The sequence below is a fragment of the Carassius carassius genome, chromosome 38, assembly GCF_963082965.1.
Source record: "Carassius carassius chromosome 38, fCarCar2.1, whole genome shotgun sequence".
Taxonomy (NCBI): domain Eukaryota; kingdom Metazoa; phylum Chordata; class Actinopteri; order Cypriniformes; family Cyprinidae; genus Carassius; species Carassius carassius.
In genome coordinates this window covers 6,547,960-6,575,912 of record NC_081792.1, presented here as the reverse complement: position 1 = coordinate 6,575,912, position 27,953 = coordinate 6,547,960, and the positions used below count along the sequence as shown (strand labels likewise).

The 27,953-nt window shown below is 39.1% G+C and overlaps 1 protein-coding gene across 2 annotated transcripts in view; it reads left to right on the top strand.

Annotated features, from left to right (window-relative positions):
* The first annotated feature begins 1,257 nt into the window (after nt 1-1,257).
* Nucleotides 1,258-27,953, top strand: part of gdf11 (growth differentiation factor 11) — a 53,262-nt gene continuing 26,566 nt past the window's right edge. For both annotated transcript variants that reach the window (XM_059529030.1, XM_059529029.1), the window contains exon 1: nt 1,258-1,966. In XM_059529030.1, coding sequence (XP_059385013.1) covers nt 1,549-1,966 — 418 coding nt within the window. In that variant the 5' untranslated portion in view covers nt 1,258-1,548. The remainder of the gene's footprint in view (nt 1,967-27,953) is intronic.

Below are 27,953 nucleotides of genomic sequence, written 5' to 3'. Positions count from 1 at the left end.
AATATTTCTTTAGTTTAATAAAGATTGCTCTTTAGACGTTCACAGACATCAGTGCTCTAAACAGCCTTTGGAAGAACTGCAGAGACATGTCTTATTAAGCAGTTTATACACATGATACTTTGTACAGAAAACGAGGTAACGCTCCAATTCAGGGTTTTTCCCTCTAGATGGCGCACAAAGATAAATCATAAAATTATTCATACTCTTTAACGCAGATGCAAAATAACAAAAATGTAATGCAACAAAAGAAAAACAGGCCCAGTACAGATAGTAATTTGTTTGAGTTTTAAGAAGAACTCAAATGAATAGTTGTTCTAGAGACTACAGTAATGTAAAACAGTAAGAGGAAAAAACACATAGGACTATATGTAAGAAAAAAAAGGTATTAGGACTGTTTTTGCTTCTGGCTTGTGATAGAGCGTTTGGACCCAGTAGCCTACGCATAACTACAAGCGGATACTCGCGCTAATGCATGGCTTGCTGTTGAGCTCTTGAATAATAATCAAGTTATGTGCGTTTACCAAAAGTTATTTGTTGTCAAAACGCGGGCGGTGAAAAGGGGTATCTGCTTGCTTGCTTGCTCATTCTTAAAAGCCAACGCAAGAGACCAGCGAACTGGGGATTCTGCTTGGTCTTAAAGCCTTCGGCGAACGTCTGTTCCCACATCAAACGATGATTTGTCCAAAAAGCCGGTATAGTTCTCTCTGTTTCCAGTTTTAAAGCTTGATATTCATATGCTCTCTCATATTTAGGTGAGCATAAGGAAAATCCGTGTAAATGTAGGTGATCATATTAATGACCAATTAAAAAAGGCAACTTACTAAATAAATGCTTAGATATTTATTTAGGCTACATAATCATTTCAGAGAAAGTGATGCCTATATATACTAAAAACAAGGATCTAACCGGCAAATAGCGCTCTATACACGAGGTAACATAGGCCTATTGATGAAATTAGACTTAAAGTAACCTATAAGATATACAAGCTGCAATGAAAAGTTACGTCCACTTATGTCTATAGCTAATTTACATGTGCGGAATGTCAGAATATAAACAACAAAATCTCTCTCTCTCTCTCTCTCTCTCTCTCTCTCTCTCTCTCTCTCTCTCTCTCTCTCTCTCTCTCTCTCTCTTTCTCTCTCTCTCTCTCTCTCTCTCTCTCTCTCTCTCTAGATTTAGTGACAAACCTGTGAGCCTTTTGTTGAAATAGCCAATAGAGACGGATTACGCCACTAGGCAGCAGTGATATATAAAGGGGCTTTATAGACGCATTTCTACAGTTGAAAAAGACATGCTAAATATTTTCCGACAGTAAAGCAGGTAGCTGATAAAAGGACTTGAAAACACAAACTGAAATGCAAAAAGGAACGTTCTTTAAAATAATTCGATTATTCCCGTCGCTATGCCCGTTTAAAATGGAATATGTATTCTGCTAAAACGTCTTAATTTTTTAGACAATTTGTTGCTCGAAAAAAATATTATCAAGATCAGAACCACGGTTTCTTGCAAAGCCAAGAGGAAAATCTTTGGTACTTACCATTTAACATCATGAAAAGGTATAACTTTTTATTGTGCTTAACGGTTCTTATTTCTTTGGGACTGTCCGGGAGCGATGAGCCGAGCTTCTTCCAGGCTCCACAAAGTGAGATGTCCTCGGATGCTGGAGTCTCTCTCTTTGATCTGGAGGATGTGGACTCTCCTCAGTGTTCCGCGTGCGTTTGGAGAGAACAGAGTAAAGTCTTACGGCTGGAAACAATCAAATCACAAATCCTTAGCAAACTGCGCTTAAAACAAGCGCCTAACATCAGCAGAGAGGTGGTAAATCAGCTTCTTCCCAAAGCACCTCCGCTGCAGCAGCTTCTGGACCATCACGACTTCCAGGGGGACGCATCCTCTCTAGAGGATTTCATGGACGCCGATGAGTATCACGCCACTACCGAGTCTGTCATCACAATGGCCTCAGAGCGTAAGTTACAAAACTTTTTCACATTTGTTTTGTTGTTTAAGAAGTTATGCTTAAGCTTATGGTCTAAAACACTTTATATTATCACTGCACCCTTTAAAACATTTACACTTCTTTTAAACGTTAAGTTGAAAATTACCGTTTATTTATTAAAGTGACAATTGCATCAGGTTGATCATAAATGTCAGCACTTTAATGCTACGCACACACACACACACACACACACACACACCGGCTATATTTATTAGCCTACAAAAAAAAAAAACACCTATGAGCTCCCACTAACCACTTAGAATTTGAAAGCTGCTTTTACTTGGTTGCGCCCATGCCCCTTTGCGTGTAATAAATTTATAAGGGCAATGTAAATAAATAAATATGGCAGATACCCTCGATGTAGCTTCCGAGTACATTATATTATGTTAAAAATAACTAGCAGTATTTCAGATGATTAATAGATATTGGTATTATAAATGATGAGCATTAAAGCAGTTGCCAAAGAACCGTCTTGCACAAGCAGTCTGTTGCCGTTAGTCTCTGCGAGAAAAAGTGTCCAACACACTATTGTTTCCCTACAGCAGCAGCAGTGCCTTACGACTGCACTCGCCTTTAAATGTTAAGTTTATAGGCATAGGCGGTTTTTTTTCACTTTAGTGTGGACACAAAGCCCATGGAGGAGTTTGGGTCGAGGGGAGTGTGTGACCTATTCGTTGAGAATAGCCGGGGTTCAACAACATTTACACACATAATGTATTCCGCACAAGGCAGATGAAAAGCCGAGCAAATAATCCTTTTTTTTTTCTGACCAGAGTGAACAAAGATAGGTTTGTGTTCCCCTAACTAACCTCTGAGTTGATTGTCACACAGCCCACGTTCCCACTGGCATAATGGACGCGCTTTACATTCAAGAGGCGAATCACATAAATGATCATTTAACGGCTGCAGAGCTCATGGATGGCTTTTAAAAATAGCTTTTTGTTTTTGTTTTTGTAGATTATTGATGTAGCGGTGCAGTATGAGAATAGCATAAAAAAAGTCATTTTGACCATCACATGGTTCAATGAGTGCATTTACGAATGTATTTAACATCAATTATTTATTTATTTATTTCTATGAAATTTAACATTTCAAGGTGGTAGAGAAGTTTCATGTAATTAGTCACATTTATGTTCTTTCTGAGATACATCCCTTTTTTAAATACTAGTTTGAGTTTATTCAGTGGGCTCTCATTTAATCTATTCTAATTGAGCTACTGATGAATCCAAGTACATTTAAATTGGAACTACTAGCTATATAGTCTTTTAAATTCCTTTCAGCTTGACTTATGAAAGGAGAAGAATTTCTAAAATGTCTTTCATTTATTTTAATCGCTTAAAATAATCAACTTGTATCAATGAAAAATACTTGTTTTACGCTATATATAATATCAATTTTAAAGGTAAAATTGATTACAATTAAAAATAAACAATTACTCTGTTGTTTAAAGATTTTTTACAATGTTGTTTATTTGCAGTTTTAATTAAGTTTATCTTTACTTTTACTTTTTATTTTATTTTTTTATTATTTCAGTAATCATTGTTTCTTCAGCTTCCTTCTCCCATCACTGCATCCATGATCGTCTTCCATTTTGTTCTTTATCACACAAGCAATCAGTCCTGGCTAATAAAAGCAACTGCTTGTGACATTTAATGTAATCCCACAAAAACAAAACTGTCACTTATATCACTTACCATCTTATATTTTGGTTGTTAGATTTAAAGGTGGACATTATGTTTGGACATTGCAATGGTATGTTTTGTTCTGCCTCTGTTCTGAATTTGGCTCTGTGTGTTTACGGGCTAGAGTAGAAAATCAACCATTAGAACTCATTTGTCACCAGTCTATATATGTAGACCAGACCTTCCTCCCTTGTCAGTGTGCTTTCATAACAGCCTGTGGTTTTTGTTTTTTGTCAGTAATTTGTCAGCTTACACCCTCACCTCCCTCCCACACAATGACCCACCTTACTGACTTGTTTAACTTAACCACCAAACTGTGCTAAATGCTAGGAGAAGTCAGTTGAAATACAAAATGTAGGAACTTTATTGTTATGAGAAGTCTAATTATCTGAGATATATAATTTGACATAATTTCTCTTTTTGTTCCCCAAAAATTATACTCTGCAGTGCACTCCCATATAAACACACATTCATCAAGTCAGAGAGGAAAAGGCCTCCTATTGACAAGAAGGGTCAGAGAGTTCACATCAATGTGATATATTGGATGAGGAGCCAATTAACCTCTTCAGGTCTTTTTCTTTGGCTGCAAAAGATAACTAGTAGATTAAACACTACTACCCCCACCTAAAATGTCAAACAGGATGGGTAGGAGATTAAACAACACTACAAGCACTGCTTCCCCCTCCTAAAATGTCTCTTTCTCTCTCACACACAAAGTCACATACACACATATACACATTCACAAGCACCAACCCACTAACCACTCCCAGCTAGAAAAAAACCCCAAAGGTCTTTTATTGTGTTGACCCTATAAAAGGGTAATTTCCTGAAGGTGCAGGAACCATAAACAGAATAGAGAATGCTAAAAAGACAAGACGGTTGTCCGACCATCTACTGATCAATGGGAAGTGTGTGTGGGAAGTTTTTTAGTATTAATTCACCGTGTGAACACCTGTGTCTTAGACTAGTCCCATTCTTTCCTGTTCATCTAAGAGAGTGAAAGAGGAATAAAATAAAGGAGGAAAGCAAACTCATGTTTTTCTGTCACGTTTTGTCAACATGAAATAAAAGTGAAGTAATTAAATAACAGAAGTGTTCTAGAAATAACAATTAATGTAGTAATTTTTTGGCTAATAAATTTTCAATGGAACTGAAGTCCATTATAGCCTGGGTACAATTTCACTGCTCTCTTAAGAATGCCTCTTTCTTTCTCTCGTTCTCTTTCCTCTTCCCACGGTTCAATGCTTCTCCTCCCATTCTGGATCAATTCCAGACCCAGATAAGCAGGTAGGCCTAACTGAAGTCATCACATGTAACAAATAAAATTGCATCTCAAACATATAAATATAACACTTTATCTCAAACATGTAAATATAAGTGAAAACTTTAACCTGAAAATATTAAATTTCTTTTTTTTTTAAGGATTTTCTATTAAGTTATATATGTACTGTTGTGAGTATAATCTCAGTTCAGTCTCTTACTGTACCTATCCTTTCCCTCAGTCCAACTAATTTTGTGATGATTTCATATCTGTTGCTTTGGGATTGTTGAGGTGAAGAATATACAGTATTTGTCGGGTAATTTGCAGTCAGCTATCATAGTCCACCAAGAGTATCCATGAATTGCAGGATTTTGCTGGAAAATCTATAAATATGCAGTTAAATTAAAATAATAATAATAATAATAATAATAATAATAATAATAATTGAAGCTGTATCTGAAATCTACATTGGAATTGTCTCACACTGTTTCTGTCACTCAGCCTTTTTTTTTTTTTAACGAAACTAAGATCTTGGATCAAGATCATTACTTAATTTGTAAATTAATACAAAATAGTAATGTAATCAAGTGCAAAAACCCAGCTGCCTTACCCTTATCAGCCATTATGAGCCCAGGTTACTCAGGAAGATATTAAATACACATAATGCTGCAGTAAAGCAATGTTTCAATCCCTCACTCCCTTTAAGCATAGCAAATTATGTAGAGTCAGTTTCAATAGGGTCTCAAATATTGACTAGACTCTTAAATATTTCTATATGCATAATATGTATATTTTGTAATAAACACAAAATATATTGTTTCAATATTTAAATTAATGGTTTAATATTTTTTCTTGTTTTCAATATATAATATGTATTTTGCAATGTTTCAAGAGATTGAAGTTATTTCCCTCATTACATTTCCTAATTTTAATATTTTTTTGTTCCAAATCAAAGTTTATAATGAGGTTAATCATCTCTGATTGATTTGGTTAATGGCATGTATCTCGTTCTTGTTGCTCATATGTAAATGGCGTTAAACACAGACGTTTTAAAAAACCTTATGTAAAAAATAAAATAGGAAAAATACTTCCAGAACTAAGACCACTAAAAAAAGAGGATGGGCACTGTTACACTCTATTGTGGTGCTAGAGCTTTACAGTTTGAACGATGTGTTAGAATGTAACAGCCAGCTGTTTAGCAACAAACAACCAATCATAAACTGAACAATGCTTGCCTCAAAAAATAATGAACTTTCTACACTCAAAGAAGCTTCTATTTCATTTCAGAATTTAATGAAATCTTTTGATTTCAACCTGTGATGACACTGCATTTATAGGATTGAAGAAGAGAGAAGACAATGCATTATATAAAGAGGTCATGTTCTCTGTTCATCCGGTTAGTGATACAAACTTGCATATATATATATATATATATATATATATATATATATATATATATATATATATATATATATATATATATATATATATATATATATATATATATAGGGTAATTCAACAATGTGGAACATATCTGTTGAGTAATATCAACAAAATATGCGCCATCACATATGGGATATACAAAGAGAAAATTAGGAGCACAGAGGTCAGAAGATGCCCACTTTTTCATTGTCAGTCATCTCATTTTCAGTGCCAAAATGAAAAATAATGTCAGCAAACATGAATATAAATTAATTCATTTCATGAATTATTTATTTGAACAGATTGCCATTTAAAATTGGGCCACAACAATGATCTGTGAGCCAAATGGCAACTGAAAAAAAAAAAAAAGGTTATGGATCAGATGTTTGTTTTTGCAATGGAAACTGAAATCAAGGCACACATACAAATGTGACAGCTTTAAAGTTATTTAATTGCCTTAGTATTTACATTTTCCACATGTATATGTAAATGTTATAAATGATAAATCTTTGAATATTTGTATGGCAACATATTTTGCAACATAGTAATGGTAATAGTGAAAAGCACCTTACAGACTTAAATTGACTAGACTTGGTTAAGCCTTACCCAAAAGTAAAAAGACAGGAGGGTAGGTAATGGTAAACCTTTAAAACAAGTTTTATTGCAAAACATTTTTAGTAGGTTTAGGTAATCTTTCATTTTCATCAATTTTTTTTTTTTTTGACAAATCTCAATAAACAGTGATTAAGGTTCAATCTTACTGTTGCACAAAATGAGAAACTATACAATAATAATAATAATAATAATAAAACAAGAAAACAGTCTTATAATAGATGTACTAGAGAAGTATAAACAATTTCTTGACAGGTATTTTATTATTATTTTTATTATTAATATGGTATAGTTTCTCGTTTTGTGCAACAGTAAGATTGCACCTTAATCACTGTTTCTTGATTCTGGTGGCTCCATTGTATCCCTACATACATTCATGAGAATGATCATAAGCAATCTCATATCTGCACTGATGTGTATATATTATTATTGTGCTTGGTTAATGTATGCAATAGACACTTTTAGTACACTAGCTAAATACCTTCATTATTTTGGGGAGCATGCGGGACATGCTTTTGTTGAGCATAGGGGGCTGTGCTGCCTAAAATATGCAAGGAGTCTTGTGCCTGGCCCTGTCCCCCAGGAGCATTCTGAATGAGGGTGTCACTTGCGGTCTGTATCCCCCATTTTCCCAACACACACCAGTCCTCTGTCCCATGTCCTCCCCCACTTCAGCTCTCCAATCTCCTGGGATAGGGGCCAAACAAAGAAGGAGCGAGGCGGTATAGGCTGGGATGATGGGGGGTGCTCTGTGGCCCCTGTCTTATTAGAAGGGTCGTGAACGTGTCAGAATGATTAATTTGCAGAGGAGCACAGGGATACCCTTGAGCCACATTTATACAAAGTCTGAGCCCTCTAGCACACACTTTACTTGATGTGTGTTTGAAATTTGCTATTAAAAATAAATAAATAAATAAATAATAATAATAAAAAAAGAGTATAATGCATGAAAATATAATCCATAAAATGTTGACCAACCTAGACCACAGATTGTTTGTTTATCAAAGCAACAACAACAGGTGATACAGTTCTGAAATATTGTCTACATTTTGACATTCAGTCAATTAAACATTAAGCATATCTTTAGTATTTATGCTTTTCTTTGCAATTCCACTATTTTACATCACATATACAGTAATTCAGTGACAATCTATTTGTGCAATTGGAATAGTTTTAAATTGAACAAATACACTCCATGCATTGCCCGCAGAAGTAAACCCTGTAATTAAATGTAAATAAAAGTCCAAAATCTCTGAATTGTCTCTCCCCCATCCGTCATTAAGTATTAGTCCCTAGAGAAGTAAATGTCATCATCTGTAATGTGTTCCCATTTTTAATGGCATATTAATTTCCATCCTGTCTTTACCATCAAACAATCTGCAACAGACATTAATACCAGTAAGTATACCGTTTATGAAATATCATTGGAGCTTCAGTAGATTGGAAGGCTATGTAGATATATTTAATAGATTTAATAGATGTAATAGTGATCTTTAGGGCTTAACTCTAACCCCCTGACCACTGGGGTGTGTGAGAATAATCTAAAGAGACAGGCATCATGGTATGTTTGCTATAGTCTCTGTCACTCTGTGGTCAGTTTCTTAACTTGTTGCTAAGAGCTTATAGCAAGGCCTGTGAAAAGTATAGTTTTGCAAAAAGCTGCCAGAATCATTATTTACAACAAATAAACATGTCATTGCTTTGAGGCCTTTGGGCAAATATTCATTTTGCAGTTTATAAAGCTGGGATGTTAAATGGGCTATTTATTAAGATTTTAGAAGTGCTTGTTTTTGCCATGTCTTCAAACACCTCATCTGAAGAATACAAATGCAGTTTAGTATCTGCAAAATGATCTCAGTGTGTTATCAAAGGGAAGATTTAGAAATATTTGCTAAATGTTCTGTCTAAGCTCAAAATGTAAAACTTTTCAGATGCTACTACTGAGGTAAGATGGCCCCCTACCCCTGAGTAATCTTTTACAGAATTAATAAATGACTCTTGATATCATTATTATTGATATAAAAAATAAATATAGTGTCATTCATGAAAAAAAACTGAATTATTACTACTTGAACAAGACACTGAATCCACAATTGTTTCTTGAGTGGTGCAGCAAAATGATTGCCCACCACTCTGAGTGTGTGTTCATTACTCACTGCTGTGTGTGTGTGATCTTGGATGGATTAAATGCAGAGCACAAATTAAGAGTTTGTGACATCATACTTTGTCTACAGGTCCTGTCACCTTTAGAAATATATCACTTTTGATATGGGTTCTAGTTCAAATAAAAATATTGTTGTTTATCTTTGGAGCATTGATTTTTAGATGGATGTGGAGGCTTTTTAGGTTGTGTATAATCTGGTTTCTATGACCCAGTTAGCTGGCTTTCCATAGCTCCAATGCCACTGAGCAACCTGGGGTGTCAAAATACTTCTGGGTAAATTGGCCGTGGGTGAAATTACACATACCATAACAAAAACAGACATTCTGACATGGAATGCACATTTAAAAGTTGAATAACTGACTGTAGCACTAATTTTCAGAGAAACAATTAAGTAAACTTAACTATGATTTCTAAATATCTGCAAACCTATTATGGTAATTTTATGCTTTAGTACAGTAAAAAAAAAAATAAGAAGAAAAAAAAAATCACAAATAGCACCAGTACATTATTTAAAAATCTCTAAAAAGAGTTAATAGTAAATAGTGTTTCCTAATCTAAAGTGTTAACGAAGCAGCCAGCAGAGAAGCACTTGAGAGGTCTGTTTCTCAAACTGGATACTTGTAGTGTGTAGTAAATTGTTTTGTTTATCTGGGCCATTTACTTTTTTTCTTTATCTTGGTTAGATCCGTTTTTTTTTTCTCCTTTCAATATAGCAGTATATAGAATAGCCTGATCTTTTTAAAAAAAAAAAACAATAGAGTGAGATGTTTTTGATAACTTTATCATTAATTTGAAACAGCCCAGTCACTTTGAAGAAATGCAAGAGTACTTTAGTAACAGAAACGGTCTTTTCCACACTATATCAAGCAGCACAACTATTTTTAATAGTACTGAAACACACACCAAATCATCATATTAGAATTATGGATTATGTAATAGTGTTTTTTTTTAGGAGAATTAAGTACTGGCAATATTTTAAACATCTAATCATCCTAAAAGTTATCTGCATGAATCAAGTGTTTTAATAAAAAAAAAAGTCTTCAGATTCCTTTAAATCATGTATAATATAATAATAATAATTTTAATTTGTGAAATATACTTATTGTACATTTTTTTAATTGAAAACACTTAGTAATCATTCACAGTGCAGAGTGGAGAAAGTAGGTAAACCCGTGACTTTAGTAATTTTGTAGATCCGCCTTTAGCAGCACAACCTCCACCAAATGTTTCCTGTTTTTATCCATTTAGAACCATCAGAGTATTTTCCTGTAAAATACTCATTTTAATTAATTATTTGAGTGTCCAGGCCCTTAGGCAGTAAAATAGAGCTAAACCATGATGCTCCCTCCACCATGGTTTATATTTGGTATGGAGTTGGTGTGCTGTGGCCTTTTGCTTCTAAAAAAGGCACTGTTACATATAGCACCTTTAAATAATTAAATAATCAAAGAAAGAAAAAAAACTGGAAAAAATCACAACATTTAAAATGTTACAATGATCAAAACAAATTTCTCACCTCTTTCAAGATTGTATCTTTGCTGGATGTCTTCTCTTAGGGAAAGTATCAACAGTCCATTTTTCACAATCGTAGACATGGTGATCTAAAATTGATATGTCTGGTCTTTGAATAAGATTGGCTGAGCTTCATTTGAAGCCATGGCTGAAAACTCTATAAACACACACCTGTTTTCAATGTGTCGACGTGTTGTTTGACAACCATTCTGCTAAACATTTCTAGAGACTTACATTGCTTAGTAGAAGGGTTAATATTTGTGATCAGTTAGTTGCTATATGTTTATGTAGTAACCCAGGGACAAACAAACATAAATTAAAACTGAAATACAGCCTAAACGATGACAACAATAACAAACAATCACTAGACTAGTGATCATCAAATACTTGTAACAGTTTATTTTATAGATTTTATTTTAATGCCTTCCCTTTTTTCACAAAACCTTTTGCTCTCTAGAAACCATGTCAGTTTCGGTTGAAAATATTTTGAGCATTATAAACACTGAATTGATAGCAACATATAAAATTAAATTAATGACAGAACAATTATGAATGTTGGACAATAAATAAAAAACAACAATTGCAGTAAACATATAACAGCTTGACAGTAAACTGTTTTCATGTTTGTCTTAACTTCCATTAAAGGAAGACTGTAAAAAACAAAACAAAACAAAAAACAGCTGTATGTAAACACACACACCTACAGCCACTTTCTCCAAAATTGTTTTATTATTTAATTATGACATAGACACAGCAATGCATCATGTTCTAATCTAGATCATGTTTATAGTGTGTTCCAGGGGATTAAAATGTACAATATATATTTCAGACCTAGTGGAGCCAAAAAAAAGTACTTTTGGAAGGCCAAAAAAAGGATTTTTGCTTTCGCAACAAAATACACAACTTCTCCACAACATGGTGGTGGCAACAGTGAGAATAAATGTTACACCGCCTTTCTTTGTGTGAACATTTGGGCGGCGTTATGCAAATCTTCCCTAATGATGTCTTTCTTGAAAAGAAAATTTTAGTCAGTAACCAGGATTCGTGTGCTTTTATTTAAAAGGCAGAATACCTGTGTGACCCACAGTTCCATGCTCATTTACAATTGGTTAAGTTTTATCTGGAATGCATCACCCCCTAAAGTGTTTGAATTTTGCAGTCAGATGGATTGCATGCTTGAATACAATCTTCAATGAGTCTTGAATGCTTTTCAGACGACTTCTACACGTCTTTTTGAATAGCTATCAGATCAGTGAAAACGCATGATGTGCCCATAGTGTAATCAGACCAATAGTTATCGATTAAATTTAAAATGACCTTACTGTATGAAATATAACTGTAAAATTGCTGTTGTTTTCATCTCTTTGCCAATGGTTTGTACATTGTAACTGATTTTTTTTTCTTATTGGAAGCTTAAAGTTAATGTACTTTTTAAAATAATAATAAAAAAAACTAATTCAACTTGTGCATGTATGTTAATATGGAGGGTTTCATGTTTTGCACTACAGTAAGTGCTGTAATAATTTTTAAACAATAAGTGAATCGTTTTTATACATATGCTTACAGGGCCGGCTCTAGGTTATTTGGCGAGAACCCCCCCCCCCCCCCCTACACACAGTTATTCCATACTTATTTTTTATTTTAAATGTCCACACAACAACTCTTTAAAAGCAACTACCTGAAGGATACAGTAGAAAACAATAGAGAAGCATTAGGATCTCACCTCAAGGAAAAGCAGTTATAGTGTTTTCATTTTATTACGTGTTTTCATTTACCCCATCATTTAAAGCGCTAAAACCAGCTGTCAGATGTTTTCGGGCCACTCCCGGTTGCTGAGCAGCTGAGTTTGACAGCTGCCTATCAGAGTGATTCAGTCGTTTTTTAGTATTGTAAATCTAGTAAAAGAAAACGGACAAATACAAGCAGGGTGTGGACAGTGCACAGTAAAAGTGTACAGCGTGTGCGCAGCTTTCATAATACGATACATACATTTAATTAACTTTTTTTTTTTAATTCTGCAATTTTGCGCCCCGTCCAGCAGATGGCGCCCCAGGCGGTCGCCTGTGTCGCCTGTCGGCAAAGCCGGCCCTGTATGCTTACATGCAAACATACTTTTAAAAACTCAACTGAACAATTCCTTCTCTAAATAGTAGATTTGTCAGTTTCAAAACACTATCCATTGATGACACCTGCTGGTCAAAACTGTGTAAATGCAATGAGAACTCGGCCTAAATATGTACTAGGGCTGTATGGAGTATTGAGACATGTAATATGAAAAAAAAAACATTTATTGAAAAAGATACAAGAATCACTGTACATAGGACAATGACACCTTAGTCCCAGTTGGCACATTGGGAACACATTCAAAACACTCTGCCATATACTTGGTTAGAACCGTCATCAGCTGCTTTGTCACATTTTCATGACTCTTATCTACGGTCTAAAATGTCTTCCCTTTCAAGTGTGATCTTCTTCAATAAATGTCTCTATTTTTTCATTTTACATGGCTGGATGCTTTCTGTACAGCTATTGTATGACACCTTTAACAAACCAAACATTTTCATGAAAGTGTAATTATTACTATTAAAACTGAACTTATTAATTGTATTATAAATTATAATATCGACCCGAGATTAGTTAAAACTATATATTATGCATTAGTTTATGGATTTAACAGATCAATGCCACGTGTCATTGACCAATCAAAATTTTTAAATGTTTCAAACATCCCACCTTTTTTATTTAGAGCAATTATATTAATACATTGTGTAGATTTATCACTAAACCATCACGGTGTTAAAAAATTCCAAACAATTAAAAATTTTATTAAAATCACAAGACATTTCGGTGTATATCCAAACACCTTCACCAGGAAGTAACTCTGGCAAATATATCCACAAAAGTGACACAATCAACAGACCTATAGAGGTAATATAACTACTAGATTGAATGTGTGACACATGTCAGAGTAGATGGTGTTACTGCTCATGATGGTGCCACTCCTACTCTCCAGACGGAGCACCCCGATCTCTCCTTGCAGCGTCGTGGCAGTGTTTCCAGCACAGCATCAAAGGCATGGGACAGGTGATGTCTCAAACCCCCTTCCCAAGGTCAAGGTCAAGTCAAGTGAATTTACCCTTTATTTATACAGTGCTTTTAACAAAACAGATTGTGTCAAAGTACTTTACAGTATTAAATTGGGAAAATAGTGTGCACACACAATTTTCAGTTCAAGGCTTTTATTATATGCACGGGGTAAAAGCTGACTTGACTATTAGCTCAGCTTAAATCCAGATCTTCAGCCAAACATATTTCGCAAATTGAAAATGATTCTGGGGAATTATATTTATTCCCTAACAATTATGTTTCTACAAATTTCCTTTCTCTCTTTATGAAAACTCCTCGCTGGTTAGTGGGTTTTTTTTTTTTTTTTTTGCTAAAATAAATGCCCCTACTATTTCATTGAAACAAAAGCAGGACTTATATCAACCCCTTCAGCTTAAAACTACATTTCTAAGGCTATCTTAGCATTTCAGGCCAGCAAGTCCACAGGGCCTACAGATTGCCTATTTAATTTTATAAGACATTTTCTGCAAAAATTTCCCCTTATTTTATGTTTGAACACCGTCTCTAAAGGCACTTTGCCAAATTCCCTTACTGAAGATTTGAATAGACTTTTACTGAAAATGAACAAAAATCCAACAAATAAATAGTTCAGGTCAACTGAAGTTATTATGGGGTTAGATTTTACTGTGTAAGATTTGTAGGTGTTAAAAGAATGACATAAAGATATGTTTCGATAAAATTGTGTATTTACATCTGTGTGTATCTGTGTGTCTTAAAGGACTTTGTGTAAGCTATTTCATTTAGGATTCCGTTAAAGAGTTTTTTATGATCTTGGTTAGGTGTTGGACCATAATAATTGAGACACTATGTTTAACATGAAACAAGGGATGATTTATGAAATACCTGTAGGCCTACTGTCATTATAGTTAATGATGAAGCATCATAAATTGAGTTTGTATTAAATTAACAATGTTTTAATAAAATTGAATTAAAGTATTCAACAATACAACAATTTTAACAAAGAACAACTGCTGCAAAAGTGCATTTACACACTGTAATTAACTCTAAATGTTTTACACACTATATTTAACAGGTACTGCCTGTTGTTTGTAAATTACAAGTCAATTTTAATCAGGCTTTAACCACTGTAGTGAAAAGTTGTAACAATATGCAACTTGACCCTCTCTTATGAGGGTAGGTTTGAATTCAGAAAAACAATCTGCCTAACTTTGTTAGGACTCAGTCTGTTTTATCTTTCTGAAATAATCTGACCCGTTTTCGGAAAAACTCTCTCTGATGGCACAGATGTAGCAACTATGCAAAGCCTCCTTTTCATGACAGCTGTCAACCCTTCATATACCGCTTGTCTTGCTTTCCACCAAGCTAGTGGGTCTTCTGTTCTTGAAATCAAGGTCTCTGCAAGATACCCTCTCATTTCGGCCACTGCATTGGATGCTGGGTTGCTGATGCTGACTGCATCAGCCACTCTTTCATCAAAATCCTCCCAGATTGAAGACTGCTGTTCAGAAGGGGCTGTAGGAGATGTGTGCTCAGCTTGAGTTTGCTCACCTGTACTGGACCAAACCCTTGCAGCAGCTGCACTTATGCTTTTGGCTGCGTCATCTGCAGCAGCAGCATCATGAAAGGCAATTGCTGGACATTTTTTTTGCAATCCTCTTGCCATCAAAATTTTTTAATAAAAAGACAAAATAACTTAATTAGATCAAATATGTATATGAAAAGGAAATAAGCATAAACCAGGTGGGTTGAAATATGTCTAACACTTAAAGTATTTCACAAGTGGAAGCAGTTATATGTTAAATTAATTTACACATACCTTTCAGCACTGATTTCAACAGTGACTTCTTCAAAGGGCTTCAAAATCTCACACACATCTTTGATTATGCCACTCTTCAAGTGTCAGGGTTGGAAGGCTGGGGTTGACCAATGCAAGTGTTTCAATGATTGCTTCCTTCTGCAGCCAAAATCTTTTCAGCATGTAATAAGTGGAGTTCCACCTTGTTATTACATCCTGCTTAAGCTTCAGCTCTTCAAGGCCCATTTGTTTTTGTGTTGCTTTTAATCGCTCTGTTGAATCATTGCTTCTGTGGACATATTCAGCAACATTCTTCACTTTTGCCAGTATCCCCTGAATGGGTTTTAAGCTTTCCCCTCACAATTAAATTCAAAGTGTGGGCAAAGCATGGCCAGTGCTTCCATTCAGCTTTCCGGATAGCTGCTTTTATGTTGCTGGCATTGTCAGTCACACACAAACTTTGTTTGCAATTCCCCACTCATCACAGATCTTTTTAAGTTCAGCTGCCAGATTGTCTGCAGTATGCCTCTCTGTAAATGAGAAGCAGTCCAGAAGAAATGATGAAAGTGTAAAACTTTCATCAATGAAATGACAAGTGACTGCCATAAAACTAGTAGTTTTCCTGATGTCCAGCAATCAGTGGTCGGGCACACAGCTGAAGCTTTGCTGATTTTCACCATCACCTCTTCTTTAATTTTGCTGTAGAGCTGTGGTACCAGAGTGTTAGATATGGTCTTTCGGTTTGGTAAAACGTACTGTATGATGGATCAAGTGCCTTCAATAATCTTCTAAATCCTGTGTCATCAACAATTGAAAAAGGTTGTAAATCCAGTGCAATCATTTTGACCAACTCCTCATCAACTTTGCTTTGTCTGACAGGACCAATTGGTGTTCTCACAAAGCTTGTTATTTGACTCTGTCTTGTCCTTTGGACACTGGTGCCAGTTCCATATATGGATGCAGAAGAATTAGAAGCAGTATCAGAAGAGACTGCAGCTGTAGGAGCAGTACCTGAGGCTGATGTTGATTCTGTTGACTCCTCTTGTCTCACTTGCACAAGCAATGCAGTTGGATGCTTTGTTTGCAAGTGTCTTCTATAATTTGATGTTGATCCTCCTTGGCCTGACAAAATAATGCTACAAAGCTTGCATTTTGCTTTCTGGGGTCCAGCCTCATTAAAGTGAAGCCAAATATTGCTTCTTTATCTGGAGGTCATTTTGTGTGGCTGCTCTTTCTACCTCTGTGCCTTGGTTGTTGTTTGTAACCTTTGGGGTGAGAGGTGTCAAAAGAAGCTGACCCTTCCCCCACATCACTGTACAGCATACAGCTATGTGGGGGGAGGGTTTCTGCATTTGATATTGAGAGCATAGGCCGTAATTTAGATATATTTTTGAGATGGAAAAATGTAGTTTTACAAATGTTAGAAACGTGGCTTTCTAAGGAAAAATTGCTATCAAATAGCACACCTAGGTTTCTAACTGATGACGAAGAATTGACAGAGCAGCCATCAAGACAGCGTTCTATGTTAATACATGCAGAGTTTTTAGGTCCTATAATTAACATAATTAACTTTTTTTTTTTCAGAATTTAGCAGTAAGAAATTACTTGTCATCCAGTTTTTTTATATCGACTATGCATTCCATTCGTTTTTTTAAATTGGTGTGTTTCACCGGGACGCGAAGACATATAGAGGTGACTATCATCAGCATAACAGTGAAAGCTAATCCAATTTGCCTGACGATATCTCCCAAGGGTAACATATAAAGCATAAAAGAGTAGCGGCCCTAGTACTGAGCCTTGAGGTACTCCATACTGCACTTGTGATCGAAATGATACCTCTTCATTCACTGCTACGAATTGATGGTGGTCATATAAGTACGATTTAAACCATGCTAATGCACTTCCAGTAATGCCAACAAAGTGTTCAAGTCTATGCAAAAGAATGTTGTTGTCAATTGTGTCAAACGCAGCACTAAGATCCAATAAAACTAATAGAGAGATACAACCACGATCAGATGATAAGAGCAGGTCATTTGTAACTCTAAGGAGTGTATAAGTATAGTGTATTTGTCACGATCTCGGTGGGGTCTTAGGCTTTTTGTTGCCCTGGAGATCTTCCTTTTATCATGCCCTTGTGTTTGATGTCTTGTGTCAGTCCGTAAGCGTTGTTTGAAGCTCTAATCTTCTCCTTGCTTTTTGAGTTTTTGAGTAACTCTAAGGAGAGCAATCTCAGTACTATGATACAGTCTAAATCCTGACTGGAAATCCTCACAGATAACATTTTTCTCTAAGAAGGAATATAATTGTGAGGATACTACCTTTTCTAGTATCTTTGACAGAAAAGGGAGATTCGAGATCGGTCTATAATTAACTAGTTCTTTGGGGTCAAGTTGTGTTTTTTTGATGAGAGGCTTAATAACAGCCAGTTTGAAGGTTTTGGGGACATATCCTAATGACAATGAGGAATTATTAATAGTCAGAAGAGGATCTATGACTTCTGGAAGCACCTCTTTTAGGAGCTTAGATGGTATAGGGTCTAACATACATGTTGTTGGTTTAGATGATTTAACAAGTTTATACAATTCTTCCTCTCCTATAGTAGAGAATAAGAATATTTACTGAATAAGACTCTTTATGTTCTTTTAAATTAACCCAATAATTCATTCTCATTTTATACCCAAGAAAAAAAAAAGGAGCTTCCCCAACTTCTACCTGCATGGGTGATGTTTTAAATGCACCGCAACATATTCTTAGAGCTTGATTCTGCATTGTTTCAATCTTTTTCAGAGTAGTTTCAGATGAAAATCCATAAATAATACTTCCATAATCTAAACTTGGTCTGATTAATGTACAATAATTTTTTTAAAGACAATCAATAAGCTCCCCATTCTACCCCAGATAAACATCTTAAAATGTTTAATCCAGTTTTACATTTATTGATCAGCTTTTAGCATGAGTTGCAAACGTCAATCTAGATTCCATCCATACACCGAGATATTTAACTACTGAGACTTGCTCCAGCTCCTGGTTGTACAACTTTAACTTAATCTCTGGTACCTTTTTCCCTTTTGTAAAACAAATAACTTGCGTTTTAGCCACAGATAATATGAAACTCCAATTATTTGCCCATACCTCCACATTATCTACAGCTTTTTGTAATCTTTGGGACACGCATGCAATATTACATCCTCTTTTCCATATTGCCCCGTCTTCTGCAAATAATGACCTTCCAATGTCACTCTTAAAATGACAAAAAATATCATTAATCATAATATTAATAAATACTGGGCCGCATACACTTCTTAAGTGGAGTTCCATTATCCATCGTGTAAGCCTCAGAAGATTCTAGAAGGAAATCCATAATCCAGTTGTATAACATTCCTCCAATTCCCATGCATTTAAGTTTTGATGATGCTAAGAAGGAGCGTGGAATGATGGGATTTGTTGTCTTCTGCCCAACCGCTGACGGCCATCAATCCGACGGAAAGTTAAATCGTGGATCAGACGCGATCAGACGCATCCTCGCGCGGGTCTAGAGATGTGATGCCCCGCGTTTGGCGTGAATGCCCAATAATATTAATCTTGTTGATTGTTATAATAGCTTACGTCTTCTGTAACTATACGAATCAATACAACTCACCTGTCGAGTAAAACACAAGCTAGATTGGCATCTCTTTATAGTTGAAGTTTGTCATGAAGCTACTTCCGCATTTTTCCACAACACTGTTGTCATGTGGTTTCAACATCAGTAAAGGCAGAAACAAAGGGTAACTAACATCATTGACAGGCGACTGCAGTGCCCCGTGTCACTGTTTAGAATGGGAATTTTCTCATGATTTACAAGTAGTTGAAAACATTAGTGATATTGTTTGTAATCAGTTGGACAAAAAATATAAAACTAGACTAGTAGTTTTTTGATATTTTACTGCAAATATCTTACAAATTTTACCTTTAACCACATCAACTCTGGGGACCCACCGGTGGGTCCAATATTGCATATGCCTAATTCTCAAAAAATCAAAATAACAGCTGAAGTGGTTAACTTTGAAAAGTTAAGATCCTTGTGCAAATATGCCCCAAGGACAGGTTTCTGTCTGTCAATTTTAAAAATGCTTTCTTTGCCCTCGTCACAGAGTGTTCTTCAGATTGACATTCAAGGAGTGGCCTATCAGTACACAGGCCTACCATTAAGACTGTCCCTGGCCCCTCACACTTTTACAAAGTGCACAAATGTACATCTGGCTGGTACTAGCTGGATCAGAATGAGACCAGACCATGAGAACCAGGGAGCGGATATGTTGTCCATAGACAATGTTGCTCCAGGGGAATGGAGTCTACATCCTCAGTCAGTTCAGAATATTTGGACAATCTTTGGATAAGACAGAAGCGGACCTCTTCGCCTCCATATACAAATGTCACTAGCCAATTTATTTTTCAAGACAATGGGATGCTCCGGACCAAGACTAGCACAACACACATTTACATGCCTTCCCTCTGATTGCCTTGCTACCTCAGGTAATCAGGCAAGTCTGCTATCTGCAGCCCACATGGTCAATACCAGTGATGAGAGACCTTCTTGTCTGGCCTGTCTATGGGATTGTGAGACATGAGAGTCACTACCAACATTTTAGAGGCTATACCTCCATCTATAAGACGTCTCTATGCCCTTAAGTGGTCAGTCTTCAGTGACTGGTGTTATGCGTGAAGCCAGGACCCGAATTCTTGTGACTTGTCCCACATATTATTCTTCCTTCCGGAGTTGTTGGATAGGGGCTGCACCCACTCCACACAAGTCTATGTCATAGACATCACGGACCATAAGCTGAAACCACTTGGTTGTTAAGTTCCTCAGAGGTGCTCTGAGATTGAACCCTCCTTGCCCAAGGACTGCTTTCTATAGTCCTATGGGCCCTCAGGGGTCTTCCCTTTGAACCACTTCAAACAGGTGGCTTATGGATCAAGTTGCTCAAAACCGCTCTACTTTTGGCCTTAGCATCGGCCAAGCAGGTGGGTGACTTGTAAGGGGCTGTCTGTCAGCGTTTCCTGTCTTGAGTTTGTACCCAACGACTGTTTAACGATTAAACCTTCATAATCATCGGGAAGAAGGAGGCGGGAACCGGCAGACAATCAACTGAAACTTTAATAATCAAAATAAACACAAAACAGCGCAACAGCCCCTCGCGGACGACTGTTGCGCACAAATAAAAAGCTAACACAAAATAAAGTCCAGGCCTGGTCCTCTCTCGTCCTTCACTGGCGTTGCTCCTGTTTTATATCCTTCCATCTCCTCCGTGGGATTCGAGACCGGTGGGTTGAGCAGGTGTTGTTTATTTCCAATCACTCCACTGGCCTCGCTCCTGTTCCCATGTCTCTCGGCCCCACCCCACTCGTTACAGACTGTAAAATCATTCTTCAACGTTGCAGCGGTTACGTACCTAAGGTGCTCTCAACTCCATTCTGAGCCCAGGTGATTTCCATGTTAGCCCTCCCTGTGTTGTATGGCGAGCTGAATCCCAGTTTATTGTGCCCTGTTCGGCAACTCAGAGTGTACGTTGAGCACTCTAACTTGTTGATGAAGCAGCTCTTTGTGTGCTTTGGAGGCCTCTTTAAAGGGCTGGTTGTTACAAAGTGTGAAGAGTGGGGTGGGGCCGAGAGCCGTAGGAACGGAACGAGGTCAGCGGAGTGATTGGAAATGAGCGACACCTGCGGCACTCACCAGTCTCAAGTCCCACAGAGGAGATTGGAAGGATACAAAAGAGGAGCTATGACAGTGAAGGAAGAGAGAGGACCAGGCCTGGATTTTATTTTGTGTTTGGTTTTTGTTTGTGCACGGCAGTCAATTTGAATGTCCGGTTACCGCCTCCTCATTCCCATGATTATGAAGTTTGTACTGCGTTACACAAAGTAAAGACTATCTGAATACTAGATGCTATAGCCCTGGATTACACCTCAGCTAGCTTGCAATGCCCTATAGGTGTCAGGGCCCATTCCACCAGAGGAATGGCTTCCTCCTGGGCATGGTCCAGTGAGATCTCTATCAGAGAGATTTGTGCAGCCGCCGGCTGGTCAGTCGCTGTCTACCTTAATTCGATTTTTATCAGTTGGACAATCTTTTCCTGCAGCCGCTGATCTTATCTGATTAATAGCTACCCATTTCACTCCTCGTGTGGAAGGGCTATCTATGTCAAGTAGACCGCATCCAGTAGTACCATGCTATGAGCAGATGCAGAACTATGGCTGCTTCTACGAGCTCAACCCAGGAACACATTTAGCAAGGTACAGCTACAGGAGAGACCCAAGTATATTCTGAGGTCTATTCATAACTGAGGTCTACTCCCCATAGTTGTCAAGACGACGCAATTAGAGTTACCTTTCCAGAGAGAACGCCCTGGGAAATATCATCAAGAAACGCTCTGGTTACTAACGTAGAGTCGGTTCCTTGAGATACGGTAAAGAGTGTTGCATAACTAGCCGTGCTGCATGCGAATTGATGTCTTCAACTGAGTGATTTTTAATGAGATGACACTCTTATAAAGGCGAGAAGCCCACCCATTTTGCCAGGCTAGAGTGCCATTGGTTTGTGCACCTGTACAAATGTGAACAAATCAGTTCCTCTTCAGGAACTCGAGCTGCGTCTAGGACGTTTGGGGAACGCGTCCAGCATGACGTCTCTGAATAATGTGTATAATCAGTCCAAAGGAAGGGCAAGACGTCATAGGCAGGTGACGTTAGAGACCAGGAAGCATAAAAGCATGAGCGGCGAAGCCGGAAATCAGCCTTGTGTCTTCAGCAAGCGCTCTGTGTGTGTGTCAGTTGCTATCTGTTTGTGAGTCTTATTTAGTGTCGTTTGTCCACTGATAAACTCCATTGTCAAAGCTTCAATCAAGAGAAGTTTTGGGTGAGAGCAGGCAGCATTCAGGCTGTGCGTTTTCCCTGCCAAAAAAAAAAAAAGGGTGGGGACACACGCAGCTCGTGTGTTGTCTGCTTGAGAGTGAAGCGTGCAGTGTCAGCTCTCGAGGGAGTTGATGCCTGCGATGCGAGCCTTTGCTTCACTCTTAGAAGGCTCTCTTTGAGGAGAGAGCTTTCACTGGTGTTTCTCGCGGTGCCAGCCCCGCTTTTGCCAAAGCGGGACGGTGGTTGTGCTCGGGGGATTCGCTTTCAGATCTGCTGGAAGGAATGTAAGAAGGGCAAGTCCCTATCTTCTTTCTTAGCCACCAGATCCGGCGCCCGCTCTCGGTGAGGAGTGTGTCCGTGCATGCGATCTTGCAGTTGCGGTCGCGCTGTTGCTGAGGCACGGCGGCGACTGCGATAGCAGGAATCGCACATGATCTGGTGAACGGGTTTGGAGATGGCTCGTCCTATCTCCACCAGTGTTCACTAGATCTAGAGCTCGTTCTCGAGGCTTGGAAACCAGCGCTGCGGTTTCTTCGCCCTCTGAGACAGCTCGCTGCAGCATCCATCTTTCTGTGAGGAGATTGATGTTGTTTGTATGACTGAGTAGCATAAAATAAAAAATATATATCTATATTTATATAAAAAAAAGGCATTACACGGTGCCCGTCTCTCCTCAGTGCCCTCAGGAGATCATTCTGCCAACTCTGCCGGTGTTCCAGGGAGCAGCGATCTCCGGCGAGCGCTTCTCTCAGTTACCGCCCGGAAACGTAGCGGTGCTGAGAGGCTCGCTACCTCTACGGGGGTCTCTAGAGCAGCTAGTACGGTCGTCCCCTACCAGTCCACCGCTTCAGGGCACCGAGCTAGTGGCTCTAGGCGCACCAGAAGCCAGTCTCGCGAGACTGGTTCCCTTAGGAGGTCACATGGCGGTGTGGGAGCCCCTGCCAATGTACTTCACAGGGTCCTGCCCCGAGTAGGCTCTGGTCTAGTCTTCCTAGCAGACGATGTGGGTCTGAGGACCGTCGTTTTTAGGAGACTTCAGCTACGAGAGTCCTGATGCTGCGGCTCAGGACCTCGGAGGGCAGGCCCCTCTGGGGAAGAGCGGTGTACACCGCATTACACGGTGCCCGTCTCTCCTCAGTGCCCTCTGGAGATCGATCTGCCAACCCTGCCGGTGTTCCAGGGCGCAGCGGTCTCCAGCGAGCGCTTCTCTCAGTTACTGCCCGGAAACGTAGCGGTGCTAAGAGGCTCGCGACCTCCTGGGAGGTTTCCAGAGCAGCTAGTTCGGCCGTCTCCTGCCGGTGCGCCGCTTCAGGGCACCGAGCTAATTGCTCTGATGCAACCAGAGATCAGTATTGAGAGGCTGATTCCCTTAGTAGACTATATTGCAGCGTGAAAACTACTTCCAAATGTGTCTCAGTGGGTCCTGCACACTGTAGTGAGAGGCCACAGAATCCAGTTCTGGTGGGCCCCAAGCAGGCTCTGGTAATGGAACAGAAGTAGACTCTCTCTGAGGACGGAGACAATCAAGGTGGTCCCTCCTTGGGTTGCAGAGTCCGGGTCCTACAGCCGGTACTTCACTGTTCCGAGGAAGGATGAGGTGTTGTGTCCTTTTCTAGATCTGTGCTTTTGAACCTCTCAGTCAGGGGACTGAAGTTTAGCATGCCTGCACAGGCCAAGTCCGAGGACTGCTGTGTCACGATCTATCAAAAGATGCACTTATCTCCATCCTTCTTCATCGGAAGTTCCTGAGGTTTGCTTTTGGGGGCAACAGCCTACCAATACAGATCTTCCACTGGCCTTGCACTCTCACCCAACACTTTCACAACTCAACCACATTGACGATTGGTTGATATCAGCTCAATCTGAGCAGATGACGGTTCGGCACCGAGGTGTCGTTCTCGCTCACATGAAAGAGCTGGGGTTAAGACTTAATGCCAAGAAAAGTGTGCTTTCTCCAGTTCAGAGAACCACTTATCTGGGCATGGTGTGGGATTCGACCACGATGCAGGCACGTATGTCACCTGCTCGGATCGAGTCGATCCTCACTGCAGTCGCGAGAGTGAGAGAAGGCCGGTCACTCACTGTCAAGCAGTCATGGAGATTGCTGGGTCTGATGGCAGCTGTGTCCAACGTGAATACTATTGGCCTGCTGTACATGAGACCCCTACAGTGGTGGCTCGAGACCAAGGGGTTCTCCCTGAGGGGAAACCCACTTCACATGCTAAAGGTCACGCGGCGCTGCCTACGTGCCTTGGATATGTGGAGGAAGCGTCCCAGGTGGTTCTTGTCCCAGGGCCAGGTGCTGGGAGCTCCTTGTCGCCGCATGATGCTAGCGACGGACGCGTCCCTCACCGGCTGGGTGCGGTCATGAGTGGCCACCCTGCCCGTGGTCTGTGGAGTGGTCGCCATCTGACATGGCACTTCAACTGCCTGGAGATGCTGGCCGTGCTTCGTGCACTTCGTTATTTTCTCCCAGACCTAAGAGGTCACCATGTGTTGGTGCGCACCGACAGCAACAGCGGTGGTCTCTTACATCAACCACCAAGGAGGTCTGCACTCACGCCGTTTATACAACTAGCATACCAGATCCTTGTGTGGGCCCAGGACGAATTCCTCTCGCTCTGAGCAGTTCACATTCCTGAGCATCTTAATATGGGAGCAGACATCCTGTTGAGGCAGGGGCCGAGACCCGGGGAATGGCGGCTTCACACTGAGGTGATGAAGCAGAGTTAGAGATGTTGGCCAGACTCAGGTGGATCTGTTTGCGACTCAAGAGATATCGCACTGTCCCCTCTGGCTTCCTCTGACTCATCCAGCTCCACTGGGGCTGGACGCCATGGTACAGACATGGCAGAGGCTTCATCTGTACATTTTTCCCCCGGATTGCTCTGCTCTCGGGAGTTCTGGAGAGAGTGCGCCGGGACGGAGTCCGGCTGCTGTTAGTAGCCCCGTTCTGGACGGGCCGGGTATGGTTCCTGGGCCTGATTTCTCTTTTTGACGGCACTCCATGGGAGGTTCCTGTCAGGAGAGATCTCCTCTTGCAGGCGGAGGGTGCGCCCCCGCATTGAGCTTAGAGGCTGTAGGTGTTGTCTCTGAGGAGGCACAACTCTTAGCTTCCGGTCTCTCAACCGAGGCTGTAAGACCGTTCTCCAATCCAGAGCTCCCTCAATGAGGAAACTGTATGCCTTGAAGTGGAAGCTTTTCACTTCCTGGTGCAGAGACCGCCAGCACGACCCAGTTAACTGCCCGTATGGTACAGTGCTGGAGTTCCTGCAGGCTCTCCGCAGGGTTGACCCACTCCACCCTGAAGGTCTACGTGGCGGCCATGGTGGCCTACCGCGCCCCTCTCGGTGGCCAGTCAGTGGGCAGAAACCCTCTGGTTACATGTTTCCTCCATGGTGCGCTGAGGCTGAGGCCTCCGGCCAGAGGAAGCTTATGCTAAGCGTTGATCAGGATGTTATCCTAAGCCTTGAGTCCTCTGATTTCCCCTCTCCTGGGGGTCAAGACTCACTCCTTCTGAAGTTTGGCCATTGGACGGGTTGTCCCCGAATTCTGTCAGGCTCCTTCTCTTGCTTTAGCTGTGCTCTTCCACACTAGGCAGATATTGCGGCGTGGGCATTCTCATTCCCCAAACGTTCTTGACGCAGCTCGAGTTCCTGAAGAGGAACGTCTAAGGTTACGTATGTAACCCTGGCTTCGCTGCTCATGCTTTTATACTTCCTGGTCTCTGACGTCACCTGCCTATGACGTCTCACCCTTCCTTTGGACTGATTATACATATTAATCAGAGACGTCACGCTCGATGCGTTCCCCAAACGTTCTCGACGCAGCGTCTCGTTCCTTCGAGGAACCAGGGTTACATACGTAACCTTAGACGTTTTCCCCATAGTCATCTAGACTACGCAATGCTCATTCCCTTGTGTCAGGGAACCAAAGTTACATTAGTAAACAGACGGTCTTTGATGGTATCTCCCAAGGGTAACGTATAGCGTGAAAAGTAATTGTCCTTGGACTGAGCCTTGTGGTACTAAAAAAGCACAGTGCTGAAGGAGAGTGATGTGAAGTAGATACCATCCCTATGTATACATCACGAAACTGGCAGTATTTATGAGGCTCTGATTAGTTTTTTTGTTTTTTAGCCCGTTCGTCTTCTGTCAGAGGAGCTTGTCTTCTTTTAAGAAGCCACCTGTCCATTTTATTGCAAACTTACTTTATTTCACGCATAGACACTGCTCCTGATGCCAGATATGGTTCCCAATAAATAACTCTAATAAATTGAAATGCATTTTAAATTTATGACTTCATTTTTAATGCATCTTTGTGTAGTCCTAATTTCATCTTAAAATACAATAATCTATTTTCATCATTTATTCCTAAATGTCAGTTTCCACTTTCTCTCACGAACCCCCTGCAGTACACCTAAGTATGTGTACCCCTATTTGAGAACCACTGCCCTAGAAACTGTCTTGAGACAGATTAATTATGAATCATGTAACAGAAGCTCTTAACCTCATTTGCACAAAACAGTAATATTAATAGAAACACACAGGGAAATACAAACATGGATCTTTCAACAAATGCAAAACTACAATAATGATGTTAAATTATACAGACACAGCTATAAATAAGGTTACTAAATAAAGTTAATAAACAGAAATTGAGTCCATAATGCAGGTTGAAATCTCTGTGTGTCAAAGGAGTGTCTCCTCTGACAGTCGCAAACCTTATCAGATCATATAGAGCTGTTCTAAACATGAGGAGAACGTAGTGAAGCCTCTTCTTCATTGACATCCATCAAAAGCAAATTGTGCACCATGGCCTTTGAAAGATACAAAGACGAACACTTATAAAACTCACTTGAATTTAAATAAAAAATATTATAAAGAAGGTTATTAGTAAAAATATATATTATTAATAGAAAAACAATATTAAAAAATGTATATTATTCTATAACTCAAAGGTTACGCAGTAGGCCAATTCCAGGTCCTTGTGAGAACATTTTTATGTTGGTTGTATTTTAAATCGATGAATAAAATCATTTAAAATAAATACCCTTCTCTGTATCAGCTTTATAGTGTCACCTTTATTTATATAGCACTTTTTACAATACAGATAGTGTAAAAGCAACTTTACAGTATCAAACAGGAAAATAGTGTGTCAATGCAAAAGGATAATAGAAAACATAACATTTTCAGTTAAAGACAGTTCATCATTGAATTCAGTGACGTCAGTGTAGTGCTCAGCTCAGTTTAAATGGTATCTGTGAAATCAAGTCGACGATATTCCTGGAAATGAAATGTCATCAACAGGCATGTGCACACTAGGGATATGCCGGTATCAAATTTTCCTGTTGCGGTTAATTGATAATGCTTTTATCACGTTATACGGTATTATCATGGTATTGAAATTTTGTTTTAAAAAAGTGGTCATAATACAGTATAACAGGTTAAATAACTTTTTTTCTTATAACAAAAATAACTAAACATTTAAAACAATAAAGCAATACAGAAAAATATATAAAAGTTAAA